The sequence below is a fragment of the Thamnophis sirtalis genome, unplaced genomic scaffold, assembly GCF_051295495.1.
Source record: "Thamnophis sirtalis isolate CommonGarterSnake01/CBP01778 unplaced genomic scaffold, rThaSir2_p1.2 scaffold_5, whole genome shotgun sequence".
NCBI lineage: Eukaryota > Metazoa > Chordata > Lepidosauria > Squamata > Natricidae > Thamnophis > Thamnophis sirtalis.
The window spans coordinates 121,367,932-121,394,899 of record NW_028261385.1 but is presented as its reverse complement, the minus strand read 5'-3'; the positions used below and the strand labels follow the sequence as shown (position 1 = coordinate 121,394,899).

General features: G+C 34.2%; 1 protein-coding gene across 10 annotated transcripts in view; it reads left to right on the top strand.

Moving 5' to 3' along the window:
- WDPCP (WD repeat containing planar cell polarity effector) overlaps positions 1–26,968 on the top strand; it is a 151,258-nt gene that overhangs the window by 58,243 nt on the left and 66,047 nt on the right. For 9 of the 10 annotated variants that reach the window (XR_015696800.1, XR_015696799.1, XM_087716804.1 and 6 more), the window contains 5 exons: positions 10,243–10,434; positions 11,839–12,448; positions 17,707–17,895; positions 21,070–21,193; positions 25,883–25,946. Coding sequence is in view for 8 of the 10 variants with exons in the window: in XM_087716804.1 (XP_087572930.1) it covers positions 10,243–10,434; positions 11,839–12,448; positions 17,707–17,895; positions 21,070–21,193; positions 25,883–25,946 (1,179 nt within the window). In the remaining 2 variants the exon portion in view is untranslated. The remainder of the gene's footprint in view (positions 1–10,242; positions 10,435–11,838; positions 12,449–17,706; positions 17,896–21,069; positions 21,194–25,882; positions 25,947–26,968) is intronic. The other variant, XM_087716805.1, reaches the window with a different exon arrangement.

The following is a 26,968-nucleotide window of genomic DNA, read 5'->3' as shown; positions in this document are numbered from 1 at the left end:
AAATTAATAGATGAGGGGATAGTAATAGTAACGAAAACACCTTACCAATTCACCCATCCCCTGGGGTCTCCAGGCTTGCCGGCATAACCAGGTCTGATGTGACCTCCTGAAGTCTAGAAGCAATAAAGCCATTCTCACCTTGGGTGGGGGAGAAAAAAGATTCCACAGTGCAGGTGCCACAGCAAAAGAGGCCCACCTTCTAGGCCCCACCTAGATGTCAGACCCATTACATACCCTTTCTATTAGATCTGGTGGGATGGGCGGATGAAATCAGAGTGAGGTAGTACTTTAACTGGTAAGATTGAAATCATTCTTGTTCACACAATTTGTTTCAAAAACAGGATTTTTTCATTCCTTGTCTAAAAGGAAGAAAGGAAATGTGTTGCAAAAAGTGGGAATAAGCTTTGTAATCCTATGTTTAGTCCTATTTCCTTTTATATAATTTATTTTAATGAACTTGATGTTCATTAAAAAAAAGCTTCCAAAGTAGCGTTACAAACATGGCAGGAAGGTATATTCAGTGTAGTAATATTGTCCTAAAATTAATTTTGCACTATACGTAGCTGCACAATATGTATTAGCATAAGTATTTTTATTCTTCTAAACTCTCAGCACCATAAAGCATTAAAACTTTTGGATAAATCTTTTGAAATCATTGCTAGTTTATTTTCATAGGTTTTTAAATCACTTTGCTGAACTGTGAGAAGACAAGAGTATAAAGAGTTAATGTTTACTGAGAGAAAACAGTGGTAATTACTTTGATTTCAGTTCCTTTTGATGTGTATTCAGGGGATGAAGAGGTCAATAATATTATGACCATGCAAATAGAAAGGAGCTCTTTTTGGCCATAAAAAAACAGCAAAGGATTATTAAAGCATTAACCTTGATTTTTAATGGACCTTGGTTGAGTGGCGAGATCACAATTTGGATGAGTCTGATTATTTACTAAATACAATACATAAATGCAACGGGTTCTTAACACCCATTGCACTCTGGCATTATCGCATTACTGCCATCCTTTGTTGCCTTGCAGACAGGAATATGAAAGCAATCTGTCATGTAGTGAGACTGGCTCCAGAAGCATTTCTCTGATAAGAAGACCCCCTGCCCTTTGCTTGTGTCTGGTCCAGTAGGCTTAGCCATGCGCTTAATCCTCAGAAAGTGGTTCGATTATTGCTGACCAGCAATAGCAAGATAGTTTTTTTCCACTCCCCCCAGCTATCAACCTTCCATTAATTCCTTAAGCAGAAATGTGGTGCAATCTATATTTCCTTGGCATGTGTCACCCAGATGGTGTACTGTTCATGTTTTCAAATAATCATGCTCCAAAATAACATAGTTTGAATAATAAAAGAATATAATAGAAGGAATAGAACTAAGAAATTCTCAAAAGCAGCATAAACTTTATACATCATGCTGTCACTCATCCATATTACTCGGCAAAAATTGTATCCCTTGTTAGAACAGTTGGTGATGTTAACCCTGGAGGAAAATATATATATCCTATTCATACATTGTAAATGACCTTTTAATGTTCAGTGTTATATTTGAAACGAGTAGCCTTTTTCCAATACTTTTGGTCAGTATAGTGGAACTTAATACATAAGTAGCTTTAAATCCTTACACATAGGTCGATGCTGTCAAGCAACCATGACTGTACATTTTAGTATTGATTGGAGTCACAGCAGTAAATTCCTCCTTAACTTGTATGCTTCCCTGTCCATATCTACAACCAGGAGTTTTACGTGTTCTCACAGACATAGAAATATAAAAGTGAAGAAAAATAACATGTATCATGTATTTGTCAATTTATAAAAAAAATAATCTCCAGATTGTTTCAAAATTAATCTTACTTTAGATGCTAGCTTTGGGTGCAAAAAAGCCTAAAGATTTTGTAATCACACTGATGTCAGTCAAAAAATTATCTTTAAAAGCTCACATTGCAATCAAAATATCTGAAATGTGGGATTAGCACTCACAGTATGAGAAACACTTTACTTATGAGCAATGGTTTTGGGGAAAAACAAAGATTATATATATATATATATATATATATATATATATATATATATATATATATATATATATATATATATATATATATATATATTTTACACACACACACACACACACACACACACACACACACACACACACACACACACACACACACACACATATATATATATATATATATATATAATATTTGTGTGCATGCTTTAGTTAAAGTGATTTTAATCCTTCCAAATTCATAAAAGCACATCCTGAAAACATTCTTTACTAACTTAATAGTGGTTAACCACCTTTATTCTAGTTTGGAGAAAAAACATTATCAGCTAAAGGAGCTTTGAAAAGGATACCAGAAACCTCATTCTCAGCTATCTGCATTCTAATTCTTTTTTTATGTTTATGTTCATTTATTTATTCAATAACAACAACTAATAGTAATAGGGGCATTGGGTGCAGTCTCAAAATAACTGGAGCACCACTTGAATACCATAGGCATTGACAAATTTGCCATCAGTCAATTGCAGAAGGCAGGTTTACTTGGAACTGCTTCCATCCTGTGACGATATTTGTAACATTCTCAAACATCTAGATTTGCTTATCCCAGGTCCTTGGTAGGGATTCGATAGGTAGACAAAAATGCCAAACTCAGACTAAACATCTAGCTGACTGTTACTAAGTTACACTGTTCAATTCCCGTAGTTACTCTCAAAGGCACAGAAAAAGAAACATTGTTAAAGAATTTTTCATAATCCAAACCCTTCAACTATAGGGATGGGCAGCTTGCAAACAAATTCATTTCCCTGTCCCTCTTTTTTGGGGCTCAGAGCCCATCAGAATTATGTAGCAAATTACTAATTTTCAGGGATGCAATTATCCATGTTTTCCTATTAAAATTAGATTATCCCCAGAATTCCACTAGGCTTAATATATCTATTTTGCTTTTAAACATACAAAATAACAAAAGGAAAGGGGGGAGGGAATGTCATTCCCTCTAGTGATGTCATTGCATCACCACCATGCCTCCTGTGATTCAGTAAGATCAACATTAAAATGTTATTTGGAAGTATAGTCTTTGACCACAAGATGTTTGTCCTCTATCTTACAGCCCTCTTCCTTCTCATCCAAGTAAAAGAAACAATCTCTTTTTAAACTGTAGATGAGTAAAAAAAAAAAAAAAGTACAAGTAGTCCTTGATTTACAACAGTTTGTTTACTGACTGTTCAAAGTTACAATGGCAATGAAAAAAAGTAACTAATGACTTTTTCATACTTATAACTGTTGTAGCATCCTCATGGTCCCATGGTGAAAATTCAGTTATTTGGTAACTGACTCATTTATGATGGTTGCAATGTCCTGGGATCATGTGATCATCTTTTGTGACCTTCTAACAAGCAAAGTCAATGGGGAAGCCAGATTCACTTAACAACCATTTACTAATTTAACAACTGCAGTGATTCACTTAACAATGTAGCAAGAAATTGGGACAAAACTCACTTATCAACTTTCTCACTTAACAGAAATTTTGGGCTCAATTGTAGTCGTAAGGACTGCCTATAATCTACAATAAGAAATAGCCCTCATTTCTTTGTTCTAAAAAGCATCATGCAATTACTACTTGGCACATTCAAAGGCAGTTGGTTCCCTCCCCATTAGGAATGAATGTGTGTGTGTGTGTATGTACACACACACACATATAATCCTAATTCTTTCTGTTCAAGGTTCCTCCTACTGTGTTGCTCTAATCCCATTCTGAAAAATGCTTTCACATACAACAGTCATGGTTCATATACATAGAAACCCGAAGAGCAACAAAAGGAAGGATCTTTTCAGAAGAGCAAATAAATAATGGGATTTGTGGAAAGATCAGACCTCCTAAGAGGCAAAAGTGTTTGCAATAAACAGATGAGCAGGAGGACATGGGGGAGAGTGCAGGGGCAGAATAATGGAAGAGGAAAATAAATTTTGAATTGGTGTGAGAAAACCAGCAACTGGGTAAAAAGAAGAATTTGTTTTTAAATGGAGTACAGTTTTAGGGGAAGACTTGTGCTGACCAGAGTTCTTTGATGGGAAGTATTCTTCAAATCACATTGTGCCCTTTGTTTCTAGTAAAAAGGGAAATTGGTGATTCAGCAAATTACATTATCAATTAAGGCAGGGGTGTCAAACTCACTTTATCACGTAACAACGTGACATATTGGGACTTTCCTCCCCCCCTTTGCTAAAATGGTAGGTGTGGTCAGCACATGACGCATTTGGGCTGCAGGCTGCGAGTTTTGACACCTCTGAAGTAAGGTTTAATCTAAGTAGTTTTTCTTTCCAGTCCTAAGACTTTATCATAATTTGCATATGATTTAATTCCTCCAATTCATGAATGGATTTTTTTTTTGCCCACATCTTAGGAGAGGGAAATTTGCATTATCTCATCCAGTAGCATTCTTTCATTCTCCCAGTATAAATTACTTTGTGTCAATGTATGTACCTTATATGTATATCTTCATACACATGTCTAAATCTCTTGGCTATTATTAAAGTGTAACAGGGTTTCTTGCATAGTCAGAGGTATTACAATTTTGTATGACTTTCATATATATCTATGTTATGGACACAAAAAATACTCCATACAAAAATATTTTGTGGACTTTTGGATGTTCTGAAGGTTTGCACATCTCTGCCAGTTGGTGTAAATCAGAGTGTCATTTGATTCCTACTGAGAAGAGAGAGAGAAATCTGAGTAAACAGACAATACTAAAGTTTAACCTTTATTTCATTTATTTTGTAAAAAAATAATTCAACATCCAATGTGCAATTGTGAAAACCATGCACAGTACAATCAATTCAATTAAAGGAATAACTAGGACTTGGGAGATATTTCAGTAAACAACAAGGATTGATTTGGGACAGCCTTGCCCTCTACACACAGTTTGGCCATCAATACAGGGAAATTTGTACTTCATGGTACCTAGATGCACAAAATATATATCTGAAGGCCTCATAAAAACCAACTGATAATTATCAATCTGAAAAAATATATAAACCCATTTTAAACATTCTGGTCTTAACCAATCACTAACAGACACCATCTTACAATATGTTTTAGGACAATAGTAAATCTTCCCAAAAGTGGCTACCTTATCAATGCCACTAAAAAGCACATCATAAAATTGAGGAAACCACAAAAATACCCTCAGAAAAACATCTGTGTATCAGCAGGCATCATTCCCCTTGACTCTACCAGGAGAAAAGCAGGGAGAGTAAAATGCGATTCACAGGAAAAATGGCAACTTAAAAACCTTTGCTCACAAGAATGATTTCTCTTTAAATGTACTGAAAGGCACCTGAATGACCCCAGGCTTCTAGCCGAATGTTTTAAGGACAGATGAGTTAAAAGTGGATTTTGTCAGGTTATATATGTAGTTTTAACTATTAGAAGTTAAGTACTGCCTTTCACATACTAACTGTCAGGCATCAAAGGGTCATGGTTTGGGTATGGTGGTTTGGACTTGGATCAGTTGCCATCACTTGAGGATATAATGAGTTCTGCTCTGTGTCAAAGAATTCTGTAAGAATTTAAGTCTGAGTGAATCATGCGAGAAGATAGCTATACCAAACATACAAGCAAGTCAAATGGTTCAAGAACAAACTCAGTTTCTGAAAATGGCCAAGTCAAAATCCAGACTTAAATTCCATAGATTTGCAGCAGAACCTGAAATTATCCACTATTTTATGCTCAAATGCTACTCTGTTGAAGCAGTTTCCTATGAAAGAATAGGCCAGCTTTTCAGGGGTGGGTTGCTGTCAATGTTGCTGCCTGTTTGCATAGCACACGCACCAGACGTGAGCTGTGCGCGTATGCGCAGCTGACTATAAATTGTTCTGTGCATGCACAGAACATTAAAAAATCGTCTTATCAGGTTTTCTTATCCTTCAGGCAAGAAGGAAAGAAGAAACTGTTTTGCTGGCAAATGCTCTTCGATTTTTGCAGCTTTTGTGCTTGCAGGGAAAGGGGGGCTAGCCCAAGGCAGAACGGCTGTCCGTGCTGGGAATTTCAAACTGCCTTGTGCAGGACAAAGTAAGACTCCCCCACTCTGCTCAAAGTTTTGTTTGATTTAATCTTATCACGAGCTGAATCCATTTCCGTGCACAATAATTGTTTATCAACATTTTAGCTTCTTTTCTTTTTCTCCTCCGAAAAATTATTTACTTAGAGGCTTTTAAAATGGCGCCGAGCAGGCTGGTTTCTCCGGTAATAATGAACACTTTTTGTTAATCCTCACAAGAATTCACAAGAATCCAAAACAAAAGAGATTGCTTATCACATGTTTTGGTTTCACAATAGGCCAGCAGAAGCTTTTTAATTAGCTTTATTTCTACAAGAATGTTATTCCTTCATTAACTTTGCTTATCTGGAAGTTAAATGGTGATGAATCTGCTGAACGGTCTTGTTACAATGTTTACTCACTGAAAGTTTTGCCAAGCCTTAACTTCAAAATAAAAGGGGAATTCAGCCTCTTCACTTAAAGCTGCATATTCAGGCAATAGAGTTTTATTAACTGCAGGCAGATAAATTTTGAAATGGCTTCAAAACCAAATATTAACTTGAAGTTGTAAATTTTTTTTCTTATTACTATTCAAAATACCAGCTTCAATTTTGTAAAAGGCTTTCTTATCCAGCTGCGTTACAAGATGGCGATTTTATAGCTTCTGCGTTTGATATATGACACACTCAATCAGCTCTATTCTCCTGAAGACTTCTCCTTATTAACTGTTAAAAATCTATAAATAGTACCCCATTTAAAACCGAGGGGAGCAGAGACTTTGTTTGTTTGTGCGTTTTTTATAATGGCTCCCAAATCGAAGCAGTCTAAGCGTTTCCTTAATAATACATCTCAAGAAATTGTTACAAAATCGCTGCCCTTGCCTCCCACGCCCTCTACTGGAGATCTCTTAACGCAAGAATTTCTTTTTGAAACCCTTAAAGAGTTCAGACAGGAAATTAAACAACTTTTATTGGACTTATATGATAAACTGGACGCCAAGATTGCTCAAACAAGGGAAGATACGATCAGAGTTATGACTGTTATGACAGATTATGTTTCTGAAATGGAGGACAAATTGGAACTTTTGGAAAAAACTAATTCTAATTTGACATCTAAAATTCAAACGTTACAACAGGAAGTTGAAAATGCTCAAAAACAACTCGTTATGATAAATTACAATAAGACTGCGTTTGCAATAAGAGTCAGAGGATTGCGTGAAAAGGAACAGGAGAATTTGAAACAGACCTTTTTTGAAGCTTTCAGACGTTCGGTGGGAAGTCCGGGATTTAACTTTGATTGGCAGATTCAAAAAATTTATCGCCAGAACTCGTGTGTAGCAAAACAACGACAGCTTCCGAGGGACATAATTATATATTTCACCACAAGAGAATCCAGAAATGCGATAATACAGAAGTTTTACAATAACAGGCTGCGAATCGATGGACAGGACTTGATTGTTTTTAAAGAAATACCATCTCAAATATTAAGAGCAAGGAGAGACTACACTTTCTTAACTGAAAAACTCAGAGATTCTCAGATACAATATAAATGGGAAGTGCCATCTGGTATCACAGTCACATTTGAGAACCAAAAATATCGTCTCAATTCTGTTTGCGAAGCCCGAGATTTTTACTACAAAACCCTGAAGGCGGGACTTCCTGATTCATCCGGACTTGGAGAAAGACAAGGAGAAGGAGAAGATAAGCAGCGGGACACGTGGCTACAAGGCGGCGGGTGTTGCTTTCCCTTTCCGGAAGGGCAGAAGAGTAAAGAATAAAGATCCAGCTATGCCTTTAAAATACTTCTTAAATTTTTAATTTGAATAAAATTTCAGGACTCCTGTCTGGTATAAAATGACAAAGCTGTATACCGATGAAGAGATATTGAGACTGAAAGAAGCGGTGCTGAATTTGGACATATATTATATGGGACTTATATAAGACTTGTTTGAATCTTAATTTAAACTGCGCATGATCTATTCTTTGGGGCGAGGAGAGCGGAGATCATAGTTTTCTTGGATTGTGGTTTGGGATGAATGGAGTCGGGTGCGTGGGGTAGATGGAAGGGTAGTGAAAGTTCAATTAGATTATCTTGATTCAGAATGTAAGCTGATTTTTGTATAAATTGTTATTTGAATACAAGGTTAAGAAAGATTATCTGGAGAGTCTACACGAGGGTGGAGTAAATATGAGAGGAGCAATGGATGAGGATAAAATATATATGCAGACACGGGTAAAGGCAGGATGGGAGGTATAGAATTTATATGCGGAAGCAGGTAAAGACATTGTTTAAAAATTTAAAAATAATGAGAAGCTGAGTTTAATGTTAGAGAGTATATTGACTTCTCTTTCTTGGGGGGGGGTTACCCCCCCTCCTTTTTTCTTTTTCTTTTTATTATTCTTTTCTTTTTTGTTCTTTATTTTTTATTATTTTTTATTATTTTGTAACTTTTAATCTATTTGGTTTCAATATACTCCAGACTTTGCTTGATAAAGAACGATGCCGGGAATGGGACCTGGGAAGTCGGAAGGGGGTCAGGGAGGGGGGTTCAGGGGGTGGGTGGGGGGGAGGGTCGAAGTAACAATGAATGCACTTGGATACTGTTGCTTTTTCTTTTTCTTTTTTTCTTTTCTTCTTTCTTTTCCTTTTATTTTTCTTTTGTTTTAGTACAAAACAAATAGACCAATGAATACTAGAAATACACCGAAGCGAGGTGTAGAGGGAAAGAAGAGGGGGGAATTAAGAGGGAGTGAGAAGGGAATGTAAGGAGGGTGAGATGGTGGGAAGGGGAGAAAGGAATGGCTGAGGGGGAGGGGAAGTAGAAGAGGGGATCGTTGGAAGGGAGAAATGAAAGTTGGAGGGGTAGAAGGAAGGGTGTATGTAGGATAGAAGTGTTATGAGTTGTTTATTCTTCTTTTTTAACTGCACAGTATTTAAGTGATTGTATAAAGGAAAATGAAAATGTAATAAAAGAATCTTTGATCAAAAAAAAAAAAAAAAGAACATTAAAAAATTGCTAAAAAAGATGCCAGCAACAGCATGGCCAGCCTGGGTTGCTGCTGGTTCGGTTGACCTAGGCCAAAATACCACTACTGGTTCACCTGAACCAGTAGCAGCTCACCTCTGCAGCTTTTGTATCTAGTGAGCTAAAACATTAATAACCAACTGAAGGAAGCTTTTGCTTGCAGATCTTGTGGTAAGTTTATGTATGCAGTGGTCCTCAACCTTTCCAGCTCTGTGAACTAGCAGTGGCAGTGATGAGAGGCCATGGTTTCATGCATGTATCCTCCACTTGCACAAATGGAGCTTTGCACACTCATTCACTTGCCCACTGCTTGCATGCCCTGGTTCTCAATGGGCCATGGTCCAATACTGGACCAGGGACCAGGGATTGGGGACCTCTAGGCTACTGAATCTAAAAAGTTTTTTTTTTTTTGCACTGGCACTTTATATGTTGGTTAATTTAGGTTACAGTATTAAATAAATGGAACAAGTACCAATCTTTAATAGTAAGTATTGCTTTACTTAAACTCTTCATACATCAATGGGACCCTCATGAAGCTGTGATAATATTCATATTGAAAAGTTCAGAACATCCTAAGGAGGGTGAATACTTCTGCATAGAATCATGCATGTCTATAGTATGTACAGTATATATTTATACCATCCACACAACGTAGACATAAATACTCACACACACCTTAGTATAGTGTGAAGCACTCCAAATGTAGCACTCAAGACTTTCTTACATCTAAGTAATAGTACAATCATAACACAGTACAGCCAAGAGTTCTGTACTTCTCACTCATATTTAGATTTCTAATACTTTGGGGAAGACCGACTCTGTTCTTTATATTTTATACATTGAAACTGAGGAGAAAAAACAACAATTGTCTAAATGTATTTGACTGGCACATTATAAATCCAAACAGACTATATTGTTACCTTTATTCCGATGTAAGACAATTCTGACATGATATTTTGAGTTATTGCTATAAATGAAATCCTAAGACTGAGGAGTGATAGATAACATATAGGACATGCTGAAAACAGTGCTATCAGTGGACCTGATGTATGAAATAATGTTTAGGTATAATATTTAGGGTTTATATATTTATTTTGGTATGTAAAATAAATCCCATATACTGTATTTGTTTGGTAATTTTACATTTGCCCTGCATTTTTTCTTACTCAGATATCTTACATTGATGTACCAGGACTTGGAAACAGAAGGATAAAGCGTCATTTGACAATAAATAATGTACAAAATATAGTTATTTGCTGGTGGTCTGCTGCAAAAGATGAACTTTGGCCTTGGTCCCCAGTGTCTAGCAAAAGAGAGAGAGCCAACTTGCTACTCTTGAAATGTGAACATGGCAACTTAGAGGTAATCCTCTAAATCTCTAAATTGGATATTTGTTTTACCTATTTAGCTAAAAAGGCTCTAGAGTGATTTTGTAGCAAACAAGTAAATCCCTGCCTAAATGATGCAATGTAAAGGGAAAAGGGAAGGAAAGTCTAATTTGGTGTGGAAGTTCTCATAATGACCAGTTTAAATTATTGCTATATCAAAATAAGTCCAAATGTGGCAGAAATTAAAACTTCCCTAGAGTTATTAGGAATTATGTCTTTGTTAAGATGTAATTCCTACTAATATTTTTATTTATTTGAGGAATCTTATTTAAGGATCTTTGATTGAAGGATTTTAAAGGTGGGTTACAGAAAATAAATGCATACCTTTGACCTCACTCTCTTTGTTTTCAATTGTTCATCCCTTGACAGTTGTAAAGAAAGAAAAATTGAAGGGATATTTAGCAGAGCTTTTTAGGTTCAGTAGAAATTGAATCTCAATTCAGAGAGAAGAAGAATCAAATGGAATTGGGATCTCACGAAAGCTGCTCAACTCTTCCAGTGAAATAATACTTGAAAGATTCAATACCTCTTGTTGATCTGATACACCTCTGAGTTGGATTATTTATTTAGTTATTTAAAGAAGCACCTACTTTTACTTGGATTTAGTGATTTAAGTTTCTTTTTTGGATATCCCTATTTAGATGAGGGTAGTAGTTAAAAATGGTTCCTTTAGAGTCTGGCCTCTTAAAGTATTAAGTGCCAGATTAAAATATTCCTTAGTTTTTGACGGGTTTTAGAACATCACATTTTCAACTCTTACTTATTAGCATGAATATTTTTAATTATTTACTGTTGTAATATTGTTTTGTTTAATTTATTTATGTTTAAATTTGCTGAACCTAAAGGAAAGTTATGAAATATATCGCATCAGTATAATTTAATCTGTTCAACATAACTGAGAAGGTACTAATCAATGTTCCCTAGGGACACTCCTGTTTTTATTGCAACTTTTAAAAATAGAAACAGTATAATTAAATCATTCATAGATGGATGAGTATATGTATGCATTATAAAATAAAATTATTATATTTTAGTGCCCTATGATATATATTTTTCACAAAGTCAGACCTAATTTTACTAGTAAAAAATTATACTCCAGTTAATTACACTCACAGAATATGTACCTTAAATCAAAAAACAGTACATCCATTTACACTATAAGCTATATACTAAGCTATAAACTAAACTATATACACTGATATTCAGACTAACTTTGAGACACAATTAATATGTCACATGATTTAGCAAGTACAATGAAATCCATTTCTGTCAATTAATTTTTTATCTTGGTTATGAATTGTAGCATTTTTTATTTACAGTACTTGTAAGTATATGCTATTTCAACACACTGTAATTCTGCATATGGGTTATTTTTCAGATTCTGAGTTATATTCATACAGATGGGGATCCACTTGATGTCCGATTTAGTATGTGCAATCCACATCAGATTCATACTGTAGAACAATCTGCGAGTGCAGACCAAAAGCCCATGGTTGACAGCAGCATTTATGAATATGTTAGGAATAAAGTTCATTGTGTGGCAATCACCAAAATACCATTAACATCAAAGGCCATCAGCTGTTGCAGGAATATTACAGAGGACAAGCTAGTTCTGGGTTGTGAAGATTCTTCAGTAGTTCTGTATGAAGCCTATCGTCAAGTAACTCTGGCAACAGAAGCAAAGCTGTTACCTGCCTTAATGTGTTGCCACCCTAGTGCTGCCATAATTCTTATTGGTAGTTCTCAAGGAGAACTACAGTTATTTGACATGGCACTGTCTCCAATTAAAATGCAGCTTTTAGCTGAAGATTTCTCACCAAAATCGACTCTACAATTCAGTGAAAAGTTTGAGATATCCAGCAGTCTCACTCAAATTCAATGGGCTGTCCCGCAATATTCTTCTCAGGACATAGATGTTTTGGGTAGACATGATCTTCTATTATTTAGATTTGACAAAGGACCTCTTGGAGTACTTCATTTCAAAACTGGTAAGTTTATTTGATAGTTAATGGCAAATGCAATTTGTAGATGTTTCATCAATAAATACAATATTTCTGCTCTTTAAAAAAATTATTTTTCAACAAAACTAAGCAAGAAAAGTAAAAGAACTGGAAGAAAACAGTCCAAGATTACATTATGTTGTTTATGATTGGACTGAATGGTTGGGCTGAATCTGTTGAAATCCGTTGATTGGAAGAAACCCGAAGAGAGATACGTAATTAAAATATTTGTATTTTATGTAAGTCATGTGTCTCAGCCAATGAAAATAATTAGCAAATAATGTAGATGAAATCCACGGTTGTGCAGAAGGCCTTCTTCATCTTGCCCCTTGCTCTAAATCTGCAGAATGGGCAATTCTCCCAAGTTGATTTTGGAGCTGGAGAGACAAACAGCTTTCTCCTAATTATTCCACTGATAATCACAGGTCTCTGAATTTTATCCAGCACTATTGATATTGCAGCTAAAGGATAGTTTCTAAGCAAGTGTGGTTGCAGATTTGACCAAATAGATAGGTAGGTAGAAACTACTCCACAAGCCACTCTAATGGTTACCTATATCCCACCAATTAGGTATATAAATATAATAACACCATTCAGGATATGTCAGCTTTATATTCTTTAAAAATTGTCTTGTTACCTTGTTTAACAGGAAAGCTTGCACAATAATTTGTGAGGTAAATGATTCTACTTGTCTAGTGTTTTAACAGTCATAGATGTTTATTTGGAAAGCTAATTAAAACAGTTTGCTGATGTATTCTCAAATGTTGCATATTTTTAAATGCTGTTAAATTATTTTGGTTACCTGTACCAGAAGGCAATCAGGCTATACCTACCTTTCTTTTCTTAGTTTTCCCATGTGACTCTGCTCACAACAATTTTCTAAAAAGCACAGCTTTACTTTTCCTATCTCTAGCACATTTATGTTCTTAACTGAGAAATATGCTCTCAGTGCAGGGATTTAGAGGCCTTTCTGCTAATTGCCAGCTTGTAAACTTAATTGGACTGTCTCCCTGGGCACTGTTCCTAAATCAATTAGGCCATGAGTTGGCTGTCACCTTTGTTACCAAAGTAGGTCACTTGGAAATGCATGACCCAAAAGAAATTAGACACCCAAAAAGGAAGCTGTTGACCTCTGTGATTGAAAGCTGCAATATTTTTTTTAAAAAAATTGTTGTTATATTTCCGACAAGAAATTCTCTGGTTACATGCATTAGGGATTATTGTCCTGTTCTGATCCAGTTTATTAGAAAAATTAGAATGTAATGTCTAAGATAACACTTGCATTCTCAAAATTTATTTAAAACTTAAAATTTTATGACACTAAACATATTAGAAAAATATAGAACAACATTTTCATGGGGACAGATAGAACAAAGTCCATAAAGCTAAAACATATGTAATTCTAGGAAGTCTGACAGACCATGGGCTCCACAAAAGCCATTGAGGTGAGCTCTTTTTCCATGTTTTCTGAGAGTGGAATCAATTTATGGTGCAAGCTTTGGTTTGTCAGTAAGGCAATTTAGATTTGGTCCATTCTAAAGCTCATTTGATAAGTAGTGATGTACTTACTAAATTCTGTCAGTTTGAGGGTCAAACAGGGTTTGCGTCTCATGTTGAAAGCTGCAAAAGTGAATAGGACCGAAGTCGTTTTGGAAAGAATTTTTTAGGATTTCCAAGATGTGAAATGGATGCTTTGTGCATCTGCACGTTTTAAGCAAACTATTTTAGCTCTCTGCCACAAAAGTAGATGGATCTAGGAGCCACAAAAGGGATCTTTTGGATTGCATGATTTCACTCCTGCATAAAATGAAATGAGATACCAGCTATCTTCATAAAGACTCCAATATTTTTCCCTTACTCTCATTTCTTCTTTTCTTTATTTGCCAATACAGGTAGTCCTCAACATACACCCACAATTGAGCCCAAAATTTTTGTTGCTAAGTGAGGCATTTGTTAAGTGAATTTTGCCCCATTTTATGACCTTTCTTGCCACTGTTGTTAAATGAATCACTGCAGTTGTTAAGTCAGTAACATAGTTGTTAAGTGAATCTGGCTTCTCCATTGACTGCTTGTTAGATCACAAAAGGGATACATGCAACCGTCATAAATATGAACCAGTTGCCAAGCCCCTGGATATTGAACATGTGACCATGGGGATGCTGCAACTGTCATAAGTGTAAAAAACATGTCACTTTTTGCAGTTATGTTATAACTTTGAACAGTCACTAAATGAAAGCCAAGGACTATCTGTAGTTGTTCTCTTCTACCTTAGACATCTGTAAACTTTTTCTGATGATTTCTTATAGTAGAAAAAAATAAAAAATAATTAAAAACAAGGAGGATTGGAATGAAAAAGAAGTAGGAATTTAGGTATTTTGCATTATGAAAAATAAGAACTAAATTATTCTATGTATTATTGTAGTCAGATCTTCCAGTTACAATGTGCATCTTCTCATGAACACATCTGAATATTATCGAAAGACCACTTGTTTAGCTTCTAATAGCAATTGTGGTATGTCACCAGTGTTATCTTCCAGAACATGTGAAGAAGGCCTTGAAATTTGAAAAATTGAATCTCCCACTAAGGTTGCAATAACATGTGTACTTAAGTGCGAGTAATCTGGACAACATAGTGGTATACTTGTGAGAGACTAGCTAGATAACATTTTTATTGGCAATTTTAACAATAATTTTATTGAGCTTTTGATCCAAAACTTGTAAGAATACAAGGAAAAACAATTAAAAACAAAAATAAGACATTTCATTTCATTTAAAGTATTGTTGAAGTAGATGTGTGTGTGTGTGTATACACACACACGCCCTAACAACTAAACAATATAAGTCAAAAGGAAAGGAAGAAAGTAAAAAAATAGTAAGAATGGTAACTCTCCCTCCAAATACCAAAATATTGGAAAAATAATCAGTAACACTGTTCAATAAAAAATTTAAAAATGAAAAACATTTTTACATTTTACCAGTTTTTTACTGTATAATATCAAAATAATAATATCACAAACCTAAACTATTCAAAATCATAATGTCCAATCTTGCTTCTTTGGCAAAACAAAGCCAGATTAAAGACTGCAAACTGACAAATTTTGTTGAACCAATCTTTGGTATAAATGCATTTTTTTTTTAAAAAATAAACCCATATTTTTTGCAACAGTTCTGTTTCTGTATGTCTAAAATTCTTCCTAAATAGACACATTTCAAATTTTGATAATACAATGTAACAATGCATGAACATACTTGTTTCTTGAGTGTCTTTCAAATATCTGATTGATGATATTTCAATAATATTTAACCAATAGGGAGCTACTAAAAATATCTACCTTTAATTTTATTACATCTCTAACCCAAGAAGAATTTAAATCAATTTTTAAAATCATCCATTGAAGTGCCTAATATCCTTTCAAAATAATGTTTAACTAATTAGGCACATCTGAAATTTTATTTCTTTCTTTATTTGTATCCTACCTTCTTTTATTTCCCCCACAACAATAACTCTGTCAGATGAGTTGGGCTGAAAGAGTGATGGGCCAGATCACTCAGTTGGCTTTCATGGCTAAAGTGGGACTAGAACTCACAGTCTACCATTTTCTAACCTGGTACCTTAACCACTTGATCAACTTTTTAAAATATGAAAATAGTGATTTCCCTAACTAAGCTATTCTAATTCTCTTATTTCATTTATTTTATGTTGTCCAAATATTTGTAATTTTCTTTCATTTTTAGTAACATTAAATTGTACATTTAGTAACATCCTCCCCCATATATATTGAAAGTTTTAGCTGAATATATTGGTACTTAGATATTTTGGATAAATTTCATTCATTTTGTAATCTTTCAAAAGTTTTAATGGTAGTATGATTGGCTCAAGATCACCATAATATTTATATGAAACCTATATATTTAAGAATAAGATGGTAGGAGTTTCTTTCTTTCATAAGTAATTAACTATTAATTCGTTTTTTTAAGTGTAAGCAAGATAGGCATTCTCTTAAAATATTTATTACTCTAATGACCATGTTCATTTGTACTATATTTACATTTCCCACATATTTGGAAATAGTTTTAGAATCATTTCAAAGATCTAAAATTTGATTTACATGTGATAACTCTATATTTACATTCTGATCCATTAAGATAATTAACTATCACTAGATCATCACATTTTGATTACATAGCAGATAATCCCATTTGTAACCACCAAAGCAGAGAGATTAAAATAATAAAATTTTATATGTAACAAATTCTAAAGGATATCCAATTTTCTTTACCTGTACCAGACATTCAATCTTCACCATATCAAAAGCTTTTTCTGCATCTAGTGATATCAAAATGTCTTTTTCATTTGTTTGAGAATGGGCTTATAATAAATCTACTATTTGTTGTTATTTATACCTTCTGCAAAAAAACATCAATATTTTATTTCGTGGAGATTGGATTAGAACCAGATTGTAATTAAAATTCAAATATTCAGAAATTAAAAAACAAGAGATTGTATTGATAGGCAACAATAAGAAGAGACTAAACTTCCTTAATGTTACACAATGAAAATGTAAATCAAAGGTAGGGGAATCATGGATGGACAGTAAAGGCCATAAACTGTCTATTTTCCCTGTAGAGACTCTTCTTTCTTGCTGAATTCCACTGAGTTTTTATAAATTGAAAACAGTACTATCATGAATGTTCCAATTCTGATAGTCCCAACATGTATTCACAGCTATATAAAATATATGAATGTGGTAAAAATGCATTTGTTAATGTGCATTTAATATTTTTTGATAACAAAAGTGTGTCTGTATATGAAATATGTACTGTATAATCAGTCTCAAATTATCACAAATAAGATAAAAAACAAAATCTATTGAATGGTCAGATCAGTCTTCCAGTCCACAGGCAGAATGCTCTACATTTGAACTTTAGTAATTTTCACTCCAATCATTTTGCTAATATTGATACAGCCTTGAAATTTTTCTTCTGTCTTTATTCTCATAGCAGGCAAGCAAAAATTAATTGAGTTTGGATTCATTGCTTCCAGGGGTTTATTTTTTATATTCTTATACAGCAGTGCTATCCTGAATCATTAAGCAAATACTATTTACTAGTGCATCTGCCCAAAGTGCACACCTTATATATTTCAATGGGTGAAAGACAGACAACCAGACAGACATATTCTTGGTGAAACAAATAAACATAATTAGGTTTGATTGGAATGACTTTTATATTACTTTTTGTGGCAGGTGTTATTCCAAGAGGACAGCTTGGTCTTGTAGAAATCATCCAAGAATATATTCATCAAGATGAGATATATGAGGCAATTAACATCTTAAATGGAATGAACTGGAATACTGTTGGTCATCACTGTTATGTAAGCCTATGTGCCATAATAAACTATCTGCTTCGACAAAAGCTGACACACGTTAGAGAAGGTTTGTTGGGCCTTGTCTGATAAATATTCCTACCTTTCAGTTAATGCTAGAACTTTATCTTAAAAGCAACGTGTTACGCTTACAGAATCAATTTTTCAGTGTAAGTATATTGGTATAGTGTAGGGTTGAAGATGCTGATCTAGAAACCAGGATACTTTTGAGTTCTGGGCCTCCCTTAGGCATAAAAGTCAGTTGAATGACTTTGGGCCAGTCATTCTCTCAGCCTAATCTACTGCACAAGCTTGTTGTGGGGAAAATAGGAGGCAAGAGAATTATATTAAGAACGCTGACACCTTGACTTTTATGGCAAAAAGTGGGATAAAAATCTAATAAATTTTATTATTGGTTCATTGCATAGTCAGCTAATGGTTAGACCAGATTTAGCATTTTTATCTACCTGTCAAGTCCTTCCAAAGGGTCTGGGATAGGCAGATATTTTTTGATGGTGTTAAAGCTGCCTTTTGCAATTGATTGATGATGATTTTACAATGCTGATGGTGTTCAAGTAGTTCAGATGTTTTGGGATTGCATCCAAGGTGCCTATCACTATTGGTACTATCTTTGCTTTCTTTTGCCACTGTTATTCTACTTCTGTTTGCAAGTCTTTGTATTTTGTGATTTTCTCCAGTTCATTCTCTCTTATTCTTCTGTCTCTGGATATTGCAATGTCCACTAACCAGACTTTTACTTATCAACAATGTTAATCTGGGATGTCTTGTAGTAGGTGCTCGTCTATTAGAATTCTAAACTCCAAAAGGACTTTAATGTCTTCATTTTCTTTGTCTTTTTTGTGGTACCATTAGTTCTTTTCCCAGGATTTAGATAAGAAAAGTAATAAGTAGGAGAGCCTCACAGCTTGTCTCTGCATGTAAGTACAACCGGGCACCAAGCACTTCCCTGGAGAAAAGAAAAATGCTAGAGAACATCGTGATCAGCATTTTTTAAGAAAAATTGTTTGCTCTTGAAATATGTGTCAAGGCCACGAGGCTGAGACCCACACTCGTTATGCTATAGAAGAAGAAGCACTTATCATGACATTCTACATCATTGACATAAAATTTCACCTAAGATTAACATTTATTAGAAATTTTCTAGAAAAGTTCCACTGAAAAGTGGAAAGATGTGGAACCTTTTGCTTTTAATGAATTCTTGCTTCTATGCTTCTCCCAGTATGCAATATATTAGAACTGTAATTTATGCCATTTGAGATTTAGTCTGAAGAAACCTAACCAATCTGTCATGGTAATTTTTTTACCAGATGTCAACCATGAGAAACCAAGAATGATACAAGTAAAAGCTGAACGCAGTTTCTTTATTGCATGTTTGCCCATAGACAAAATTTTGCCAAACTGAAGCATACTCCACACAACTATCTGATAAATGCTGTTTAGAAATTAGGGAGGATCCCTCCTAGGCAGCTTCCTACATAGCAATGATTCAAGGCTGAAATTTCTCTTTACTTTCCTCTCTCATACTCACTGTCATATTCCACCACACCAGATTTGTTTTAATTTAAATTTAGTTTAATCTAAATGTAAATTTATTTTAACCATTTAGGTTATCTTCAGGATCTTCGGAGAGCTAGAGTTTTTAAAATAAAACTATAATTCCAATAGTATTTAATTCAATATCATGTAGCCTGGATTATTTCAAAAGTGTAAAACTTCTTGTAAGGAAAAGTAGGAACTTCATGACAGTGGTGTTTATTAAATTACTTAATTGTATTTCCACAGATCATGTATGGGCCTTCCTTTGAAGCGTCTTTGGCTATTTAAATTTTTATTTGTCCATAGGCAGGCCTATATCTAAAATCAATGAAAAAACATTATTCATTTAAAGTAATTTGCATGGCATAACACTAATATTGTTAAAGCTGTGCATCAGTGGTTGCATTTATCTACTTGTAAATAATAGTAGGAAAAATGGGGAAGACAGCATGGGAGTAATAGCCGAAAGATGAATATATTCAAGAATGTAATCCTAGGCAAAATTAATTGGAAAGAATATTCTTTAAGTTTAAACTTCTGCAACATTTCACTTTTATTCAAGCTAGATAGATATCCAGAGAATACAAGTTGTGTGAAACTCATGTCTGCAGTGACCTTCGCCATACATTATATTATTCCTACTTAGTGGTAATTGTAGTTCTGGTGCTTCAAAAAAGTTTGGATTAAGAAGCTAAAAAAGTTCATTCCGTTCCATAAACAGTATTATGATACCTTAAAGCAAAATGCCTCATCTTCTTGCAATCTTCCATGGGAAACCTACTGAAAACCCAAATCTTGGCAATTTATGAAAGAAATGATGATAAAAATAATCCAAAGAAGGCCAAGGAATTGCTGCCAAATAATATTGCTGAATTGTCATGAGTCCCAGATTGGAGGCACAAATGTGAATGATTTGTAAAATTGTTCATCAATCTTAACAAATCTAATAATAATGTTATCTTTATTTAACTTGTATATTTTGGCAGAAGGTAAAAGAACATACTGAAAAAAGTTTCCCTTTTTCCTGTCCTACAGCAGGTGGCAAGCAGCTATCATTGTAAAACTTCCAATATTTCAGAAAGGAAGCAACATCCATATTGCACATTATAGTAAAGCTGGAAGTTTGCAGTTAGATACTATATTATCATGACATATTAAGATATTACTCACCTTGTAACTATTGAAGCCTACCAACCAATACTGAAAGCAGAAAAAAGATTCCTACAGTTATCAATGCTTCTTTTAGAGCTGCTGAAATACCTACAGAGGTCAAGTCTCTTCCCCCAGGGGCTAACCTTGGAAAAGATTTTTACCCGTGGGACAGCGGAAAAGTTCTGACAAGCTAAGTGAGAGTGGGAGGGATAAAAAAGGAGAGTGCTTATTAGTAGGAAAAACTTTGCTTGAAGTTTACCATAGTCATTAATCATTCTTGCCACATTAAAATAATTAGTGATCCATTTATTCTAAGATCCTGACAGATTTTTGTTATTGCTCCAAATCATCATAGGTGCTGCCTGAAATGATTGCTCATACATAGATTTGTTTCTGTTCTGTCACTTTTTTAAAAATGTATTCTTCCGAGCTGTAGGGTCATTTGAAAAGCTTGGATGTCTGAAGACATAAGCCCATATTTCTTGAAGGGAAGGTACTCCATTTGTTTAACTGCTGCTGTGTTTGAACTCCACAGCACAGCTGGAGGCAACTCTTGGGACATTTTATGCACCAACCCGACCTTTGTCTGAGACAACTGTTTTGGGATACAGGGACCAGATCAGCAGATATGCACGAAGGTTCTTCCACCATCTGCTCAGGTGAACAACTATCTTGACTTTTATCAATTTCAAAGAATTTATACTATTTCCATAAGAAATTATTAAAGCATTTAACATATTTTCTAGAAGACACACGCACACAAATTTCAGGTGCTATATATATTTGCTCTGTTTTCAGCATACTAAGATTTTGTATCTCACTTATTTGTTTTACTTGGTTTATTTGTCATTTTAATCGCCAAGCAACTCTAAGTGGCTTACAACCTTACTGTTCATAAACAAGATTAAAATAGCCATAAATTGTAAAAGGTTATTTAATTAAATATTCCTATGCCAGAGAACAATAAAACCCATATAATAGTATATTACAGAGGACAAATGCCTGTGAAATCATCTTTCACAGTCATTATTTAAATGACATTATGTGCTTTATATGGGCTTGCAGATTACCCAGAAATTTCAGTTGGCAATTTTGGGTTCCTTTTGGTTGGCCTGTGTTATACCATTGATATGCAAGCTGTACTGTCTTCCAGTTTCTTTATGGGTCCAATTCAAAAGGCTGATTTCACCTTTAAAGCCCTATATGGCACAGGACCAGGTTATTTTGGGATCAACCATCCTACTGAGGACACTTCCCATCCTACTAGGCTGGATGGGGTAGCTCACTTCAACAATATTTAATGTTGACATCTGTGGTACTAGGAAGCGAGCCTTTTCCATAGTATACCTTCCCTGCGAACATATAGTTTCCTTAGATATAGAAGATCCCTATTCTTCTTGCCGTCCCAAAGGAATCCTTCCTTAGGCTTTAGGTCAGGATAGAAGGCAAATCCAGAATATTTTTGCATTTTTCTTAAGTGGGTAATGTTATGACAGTTGTGATCTGATAGAACGTTAATCTTATGTTTTTATTATTTGTATATTTTCTTGCTAGCCACCTAGGGTTGTCATAAGCTGGCCATATTTTTATTTTCAAATAATGAAATAAATACCACTAATTACAAAACCTAGAAAACTATTTAGTTACTATAATGTGGTCCCTTTTCTACTCAAGTAGAAAAACAATGAATGAAAAAATGCAGACATAATTAAATACTTAAAGGCAATGTATATAAATGCACACGCAATGTCTTTTTAGACTTAATTTCATAATAATTTTTACTTCTAAATACTCTTTGTGAACTTTCAAAAGATTCACAAAACTAAGCATGTACCGTGTTTCTCCCAAAATAAGACAGGGTCTTATTTTCTTTGGACCCCTGAAATAAGCACTTGGACTTATTTTCAGGGAGGTCTTATTATTTTTGAGGTGCAGGAGGCAGTGAGTGTGGTCACCTCATGGCTGCTGCTGTGTTGCAATATTTTCAGGGAGGGCTTATTTTCAGGGGAGGGCTTATTTTAGTGCATGTGCTCAAAAGCCCAGTTGGGCTTATTATCCAGGGAGGTCTTATTTTCAGGGAAACAGGGTATTGCTTTGTATCACTTGATTCTTTTTTATGTAATTCAGAGCAGTTTATATCTGGTGAATCTCTGGGCTTTTACATTTACTGAATGTGAAAGATTACTGCAATGTCTTCTTCCTAAAGGAAAAATAAATATATGGTGTATAAAGGAATAAAAGTGTCAATAGCTTAATAACTTAATTGACAGTTCCCTAATAAGAGAAAAGAAAAAGTAGAAAGACAAAAAACCTCATTCAGCAATAAAGCTCCCTTGTAAGGGTGATTTGATTTAGCCATTAGCAAAGCACATTTCTCTTCCCTGCTGAGATAGCTAATATCCTTAAATATTCTAGATGAGAACATATTTAAAAAAAATATTTTGAAAGAGAAAATTAATAAATGTAACGTTCTTAGGAATTTCCACCTCTTTATAAGAACATCCTTTACTACTGTTTTTTATTATGTCAGTCGATGTCATCACTATGTAAAAATATGGTTGGCTTAAGCAGTTAAGAGTGGTTCCTGAATATTAATGTTACATGTATCTCGTGGTGTTACGGGGCAGATGGTAGTTTTGAAGCACCTAAATTATGCTTTATACCCAAAAGCTAATTAAGAGTTTGTTCAGGTGTTAGTATCAAAAATAACTTTCAGGAAAAAGATTTAACAAGAATCCTGAAATCTGTTAATAGACATCCTTTTTGGAATACATTTTAGCTTCTAATCACTTTGTAAAGATAATCAAAATGTATTGGCGTCAGTATGATTCCAAGACAAAATGAAAAGGCTGGTTTGTTCTATAAAATTAGAGATAGAGACTCTGATATCACCGTATCTTAAGTTTTTATTAAAAATAAAGATTTCATCCAGTAACATTTTCATTTTTTTCATTCTACAATATTTTTAGGTCAAGGCAGTTTCAGTGACAGTTTTTATTTTGTTTAAATATTTTGATGCCATATGGCAATGTGAGCCAAGTATTCTATGCAATTCACATTGCAAACAAAACTAGGTAAAATAGAAGAGGAATATAAAGAAACAGTTATGTACATTTCAAAACTGGTTGTACTTGCAGAGAATAAGTTGTACAGCATTGGATTCTGAAGGGTTTGTGTTTTTGAAGACGATGGAGTCACATATTATTTTCTATTTCCCACCTTCAAAGTGACAAATGGCTTTAAATCAGAATGTAAAATGCTTGAATTCTAGAATATGTTCATAAATGTTCTCATCTACTGCACTTTTAAAAATTGTTGGGCCATCATATCTGCAAAATAGAGATTTATAATAGTAGTATGAACTCATTTTTGCCTCTATTTGCCTCTGCTATAGGACTCTTTTAGGTGTAGACATGTTGATTAGTTTACTCAATGCAGCTTTCAATAATATTTTTAAGTTTACATAACCACCAGAGGGTTAAAGCTAGAACAGATGAAAGGCCAAATACAATTAAAATATAATAGCTGATTATTAATGGAATTAAAAAGGTTGAGCAAAATAAATGTGAAATGTGAAACAACAGGTTCACAACTTCTTATCAGCATTTTTAATTAACATCAGTTTCAAAGCAGAGTATTTTGGAAGATTGTGATGGATTGTGCCTATATAGAAAGATAAAAGGTAAACAGAAGTATCTGAATAATAAGACGTTGGGAAACTAAGAGGCAGTAAAAGTTAAGAATTATTTGTAGCCCTTATAAAATCAAAGACAAGCAATTTAAGCAATGTACCTATACACAAACAAAGTATTAGAAGAAAATGAGAATGATATGGTATGTGTAAATGGAAAATGAAATAATGATCTACTGACAAGAACAAAGCCATCTTAGTTAAGATCAGTTGCAATTACTGAAATGAATACATTACCCATGATAAATTATTTGTTGGAAATGGCTTCTATTATAGTCTCAGAGACATTTACAATAATCACAGGAAATTTGTCAACAAATTTATATGGAGTGGGAAAAGACCCATATTAAATTAAAAATATTATAAGATTCAAAAGATAGAGATGATCTTGCTTTTCCAAATGTTAAGATATAGCAAAAAGCATGTTTGTTGTCATGGATAACAGAGTGAATAAAATTCTCTAATAGCAAAATGTCAATACTGGAAAGAGTCAGCCTAATTAATGGACCTCATAGATATTTGTGGTACAAAAACACAAAGGAGGATACAAATTTAAAAACAAATATCAAACAAAGTTTATTTCAAAAAATGGAATTTTACAAATAAAATAATAAACCTAAAAATTCCAACATTAGTTTTTCCTTCAAATGCCTTCCATGTTGCAGATAATTACAGTAAGAAAAATTTAATTACCAACGCAGACATGATTCACTCCCATCCAAGGAATAGATTAAAGGCACAGCGAGAAATATTTTGTGAATGCTACAACTCTATCATAGCTGGAAGGATACAATCTAATCTTAAGAATGAGGAAGAGATATTTTTTTTAAAAGGCAAAATTTGAAATGTATAAACAAAATAATTATCATTTATCAGGGCACATATATAAACTCTTACTTATATACAATACAGGAACAGAACAAATAGCTGGATGAGAAAATGGAAACAAAATTTCTAAGACAATCAATACACAGCAATGGAAATAATTATGGATCAAATCCATAACATTTACTCCAAATTACAGCTTGAAATAAAATTGGTACAAAGTATTTTACACTTGTACATAATTCCATCAATAATTTCTAAGATTGATAAATGATACAATAATAAATGTTGGAAAAGAACATTTTACAGGTAGTCCTCCACTTACAGATGCCGAAAATGTGACGCTGAGGCCAAAAACGCAAGGCAGAAAAGCCAAAAACACAAGGCATTGAGGCAGCGATGATCTGTGGCAATCCCCGCAGCCTGGACAGCTGATTGAGGGTATTTCCGGGAGGCCGATCCACCCACCAGTCAGCTGCTCATGCGGAATCAGGGTGCAATAAAGTGCTGAAGCTGATCAGGCTTTTTACTGTTTGCTGTAAGAACGCTAGTCAGATGAATACCAATGGATGCTGTTAGGCAGAGGCAGACTTTTTTCTTTTTTTTTGTTTTCCTCCCTAAAAACTAATGTGTGTCTTACACTCTGGAGCATCTTATACTCCAAAAAATATGGTACATTGCACTTGCAATGTAAAAAAGAGGTGAATTTGGAATCATCGATGTGTAGAGTATATCCCTTCCCTTGTCTCTTACTCACGTCTAGATTTGATGGGAGCAGGGAGGCTTTGAGTACCATATATTTCAATAATTTTTGTTTCTGTTCATTCTATAGGCATCAAAGATTTGAAAAGGCCTTTCTGCTAGCAGTTGATTTAGGTGCACGTGACTTATTTATGGTAAGTTATGCTTGAAGAATTTTCAGAACTATTGCTGCTATTGGATGAATTATGAAACTTTTGGGACACATTAACCAAGATTGAAGTAATTTATAATCTTTTTTAATGTATAAGTTTATAGTTCATAAGCTAGTGACAGTTCTAAGATCAAACAATGATCTGTAACAATCATTCTCAACAATGATTCTCAATTCTTAACAATATATTATCACATTCAATGATTGCCTTGTGATTAATATGGTGTAAATGAGCTCCTTATAGTTTAATACTATAGTTTTGTTTTAGTTCTATAAAATCTATAAAACCATTGTCATTTCTTCCTTGCATTCTGGTGGTTAATACAATAGAATGCACAATAGAAATACAATCTATTTCCTTTGTTTTGGACTTCTCAAAAGTATTAGATACCATTAGTTACATTGTATTCTAGAAAATCCTGTTGAGTAAGTCTGGAAAGCATGCTCTATTTCCAGATCTTAGTATTCAGATCACTGGTGGCCTTGGATTCATATTGGTTGGAGTAAATGCCAGATCCATTTGTAATTGCTAAGTTTCTTCATGACTTGATTATAGATAGTAGACAGCTGAAATGTATTATTGAAATCTGGCTAGGTGACGGCAATGCTCTCATCCTCTTGGACATCTGCCCTTCTGGGTTTTGGGTTCCACAGTAACCCAAAGATAGAGAAAGGAATATGCATTCTGTTGATTGTCTCAGCGTATCATGACTTGAGCTTTATAAATTATCTGAAGTATATCTCAATGTGTCAATCCTAGCGTGCTCATTGATTTTTTTCAGGAGATTAGATGACAAAATTGAAGCTCACAACATTAGAAGACGACTGACTAAATTCAGATAACAAGCTCAGGCTTGAGCCTACACTGTGATGATGAAAGGTGATACATCATTACTCCTCCCTTATTTCACAAGGAAACTATTGACCAGTGATTTTATTTAGGATTGTAGAAAGGAGAACACAAATAAGCCACCCTTTTGGCTTTTGTCACTATTTTGTTCAGCA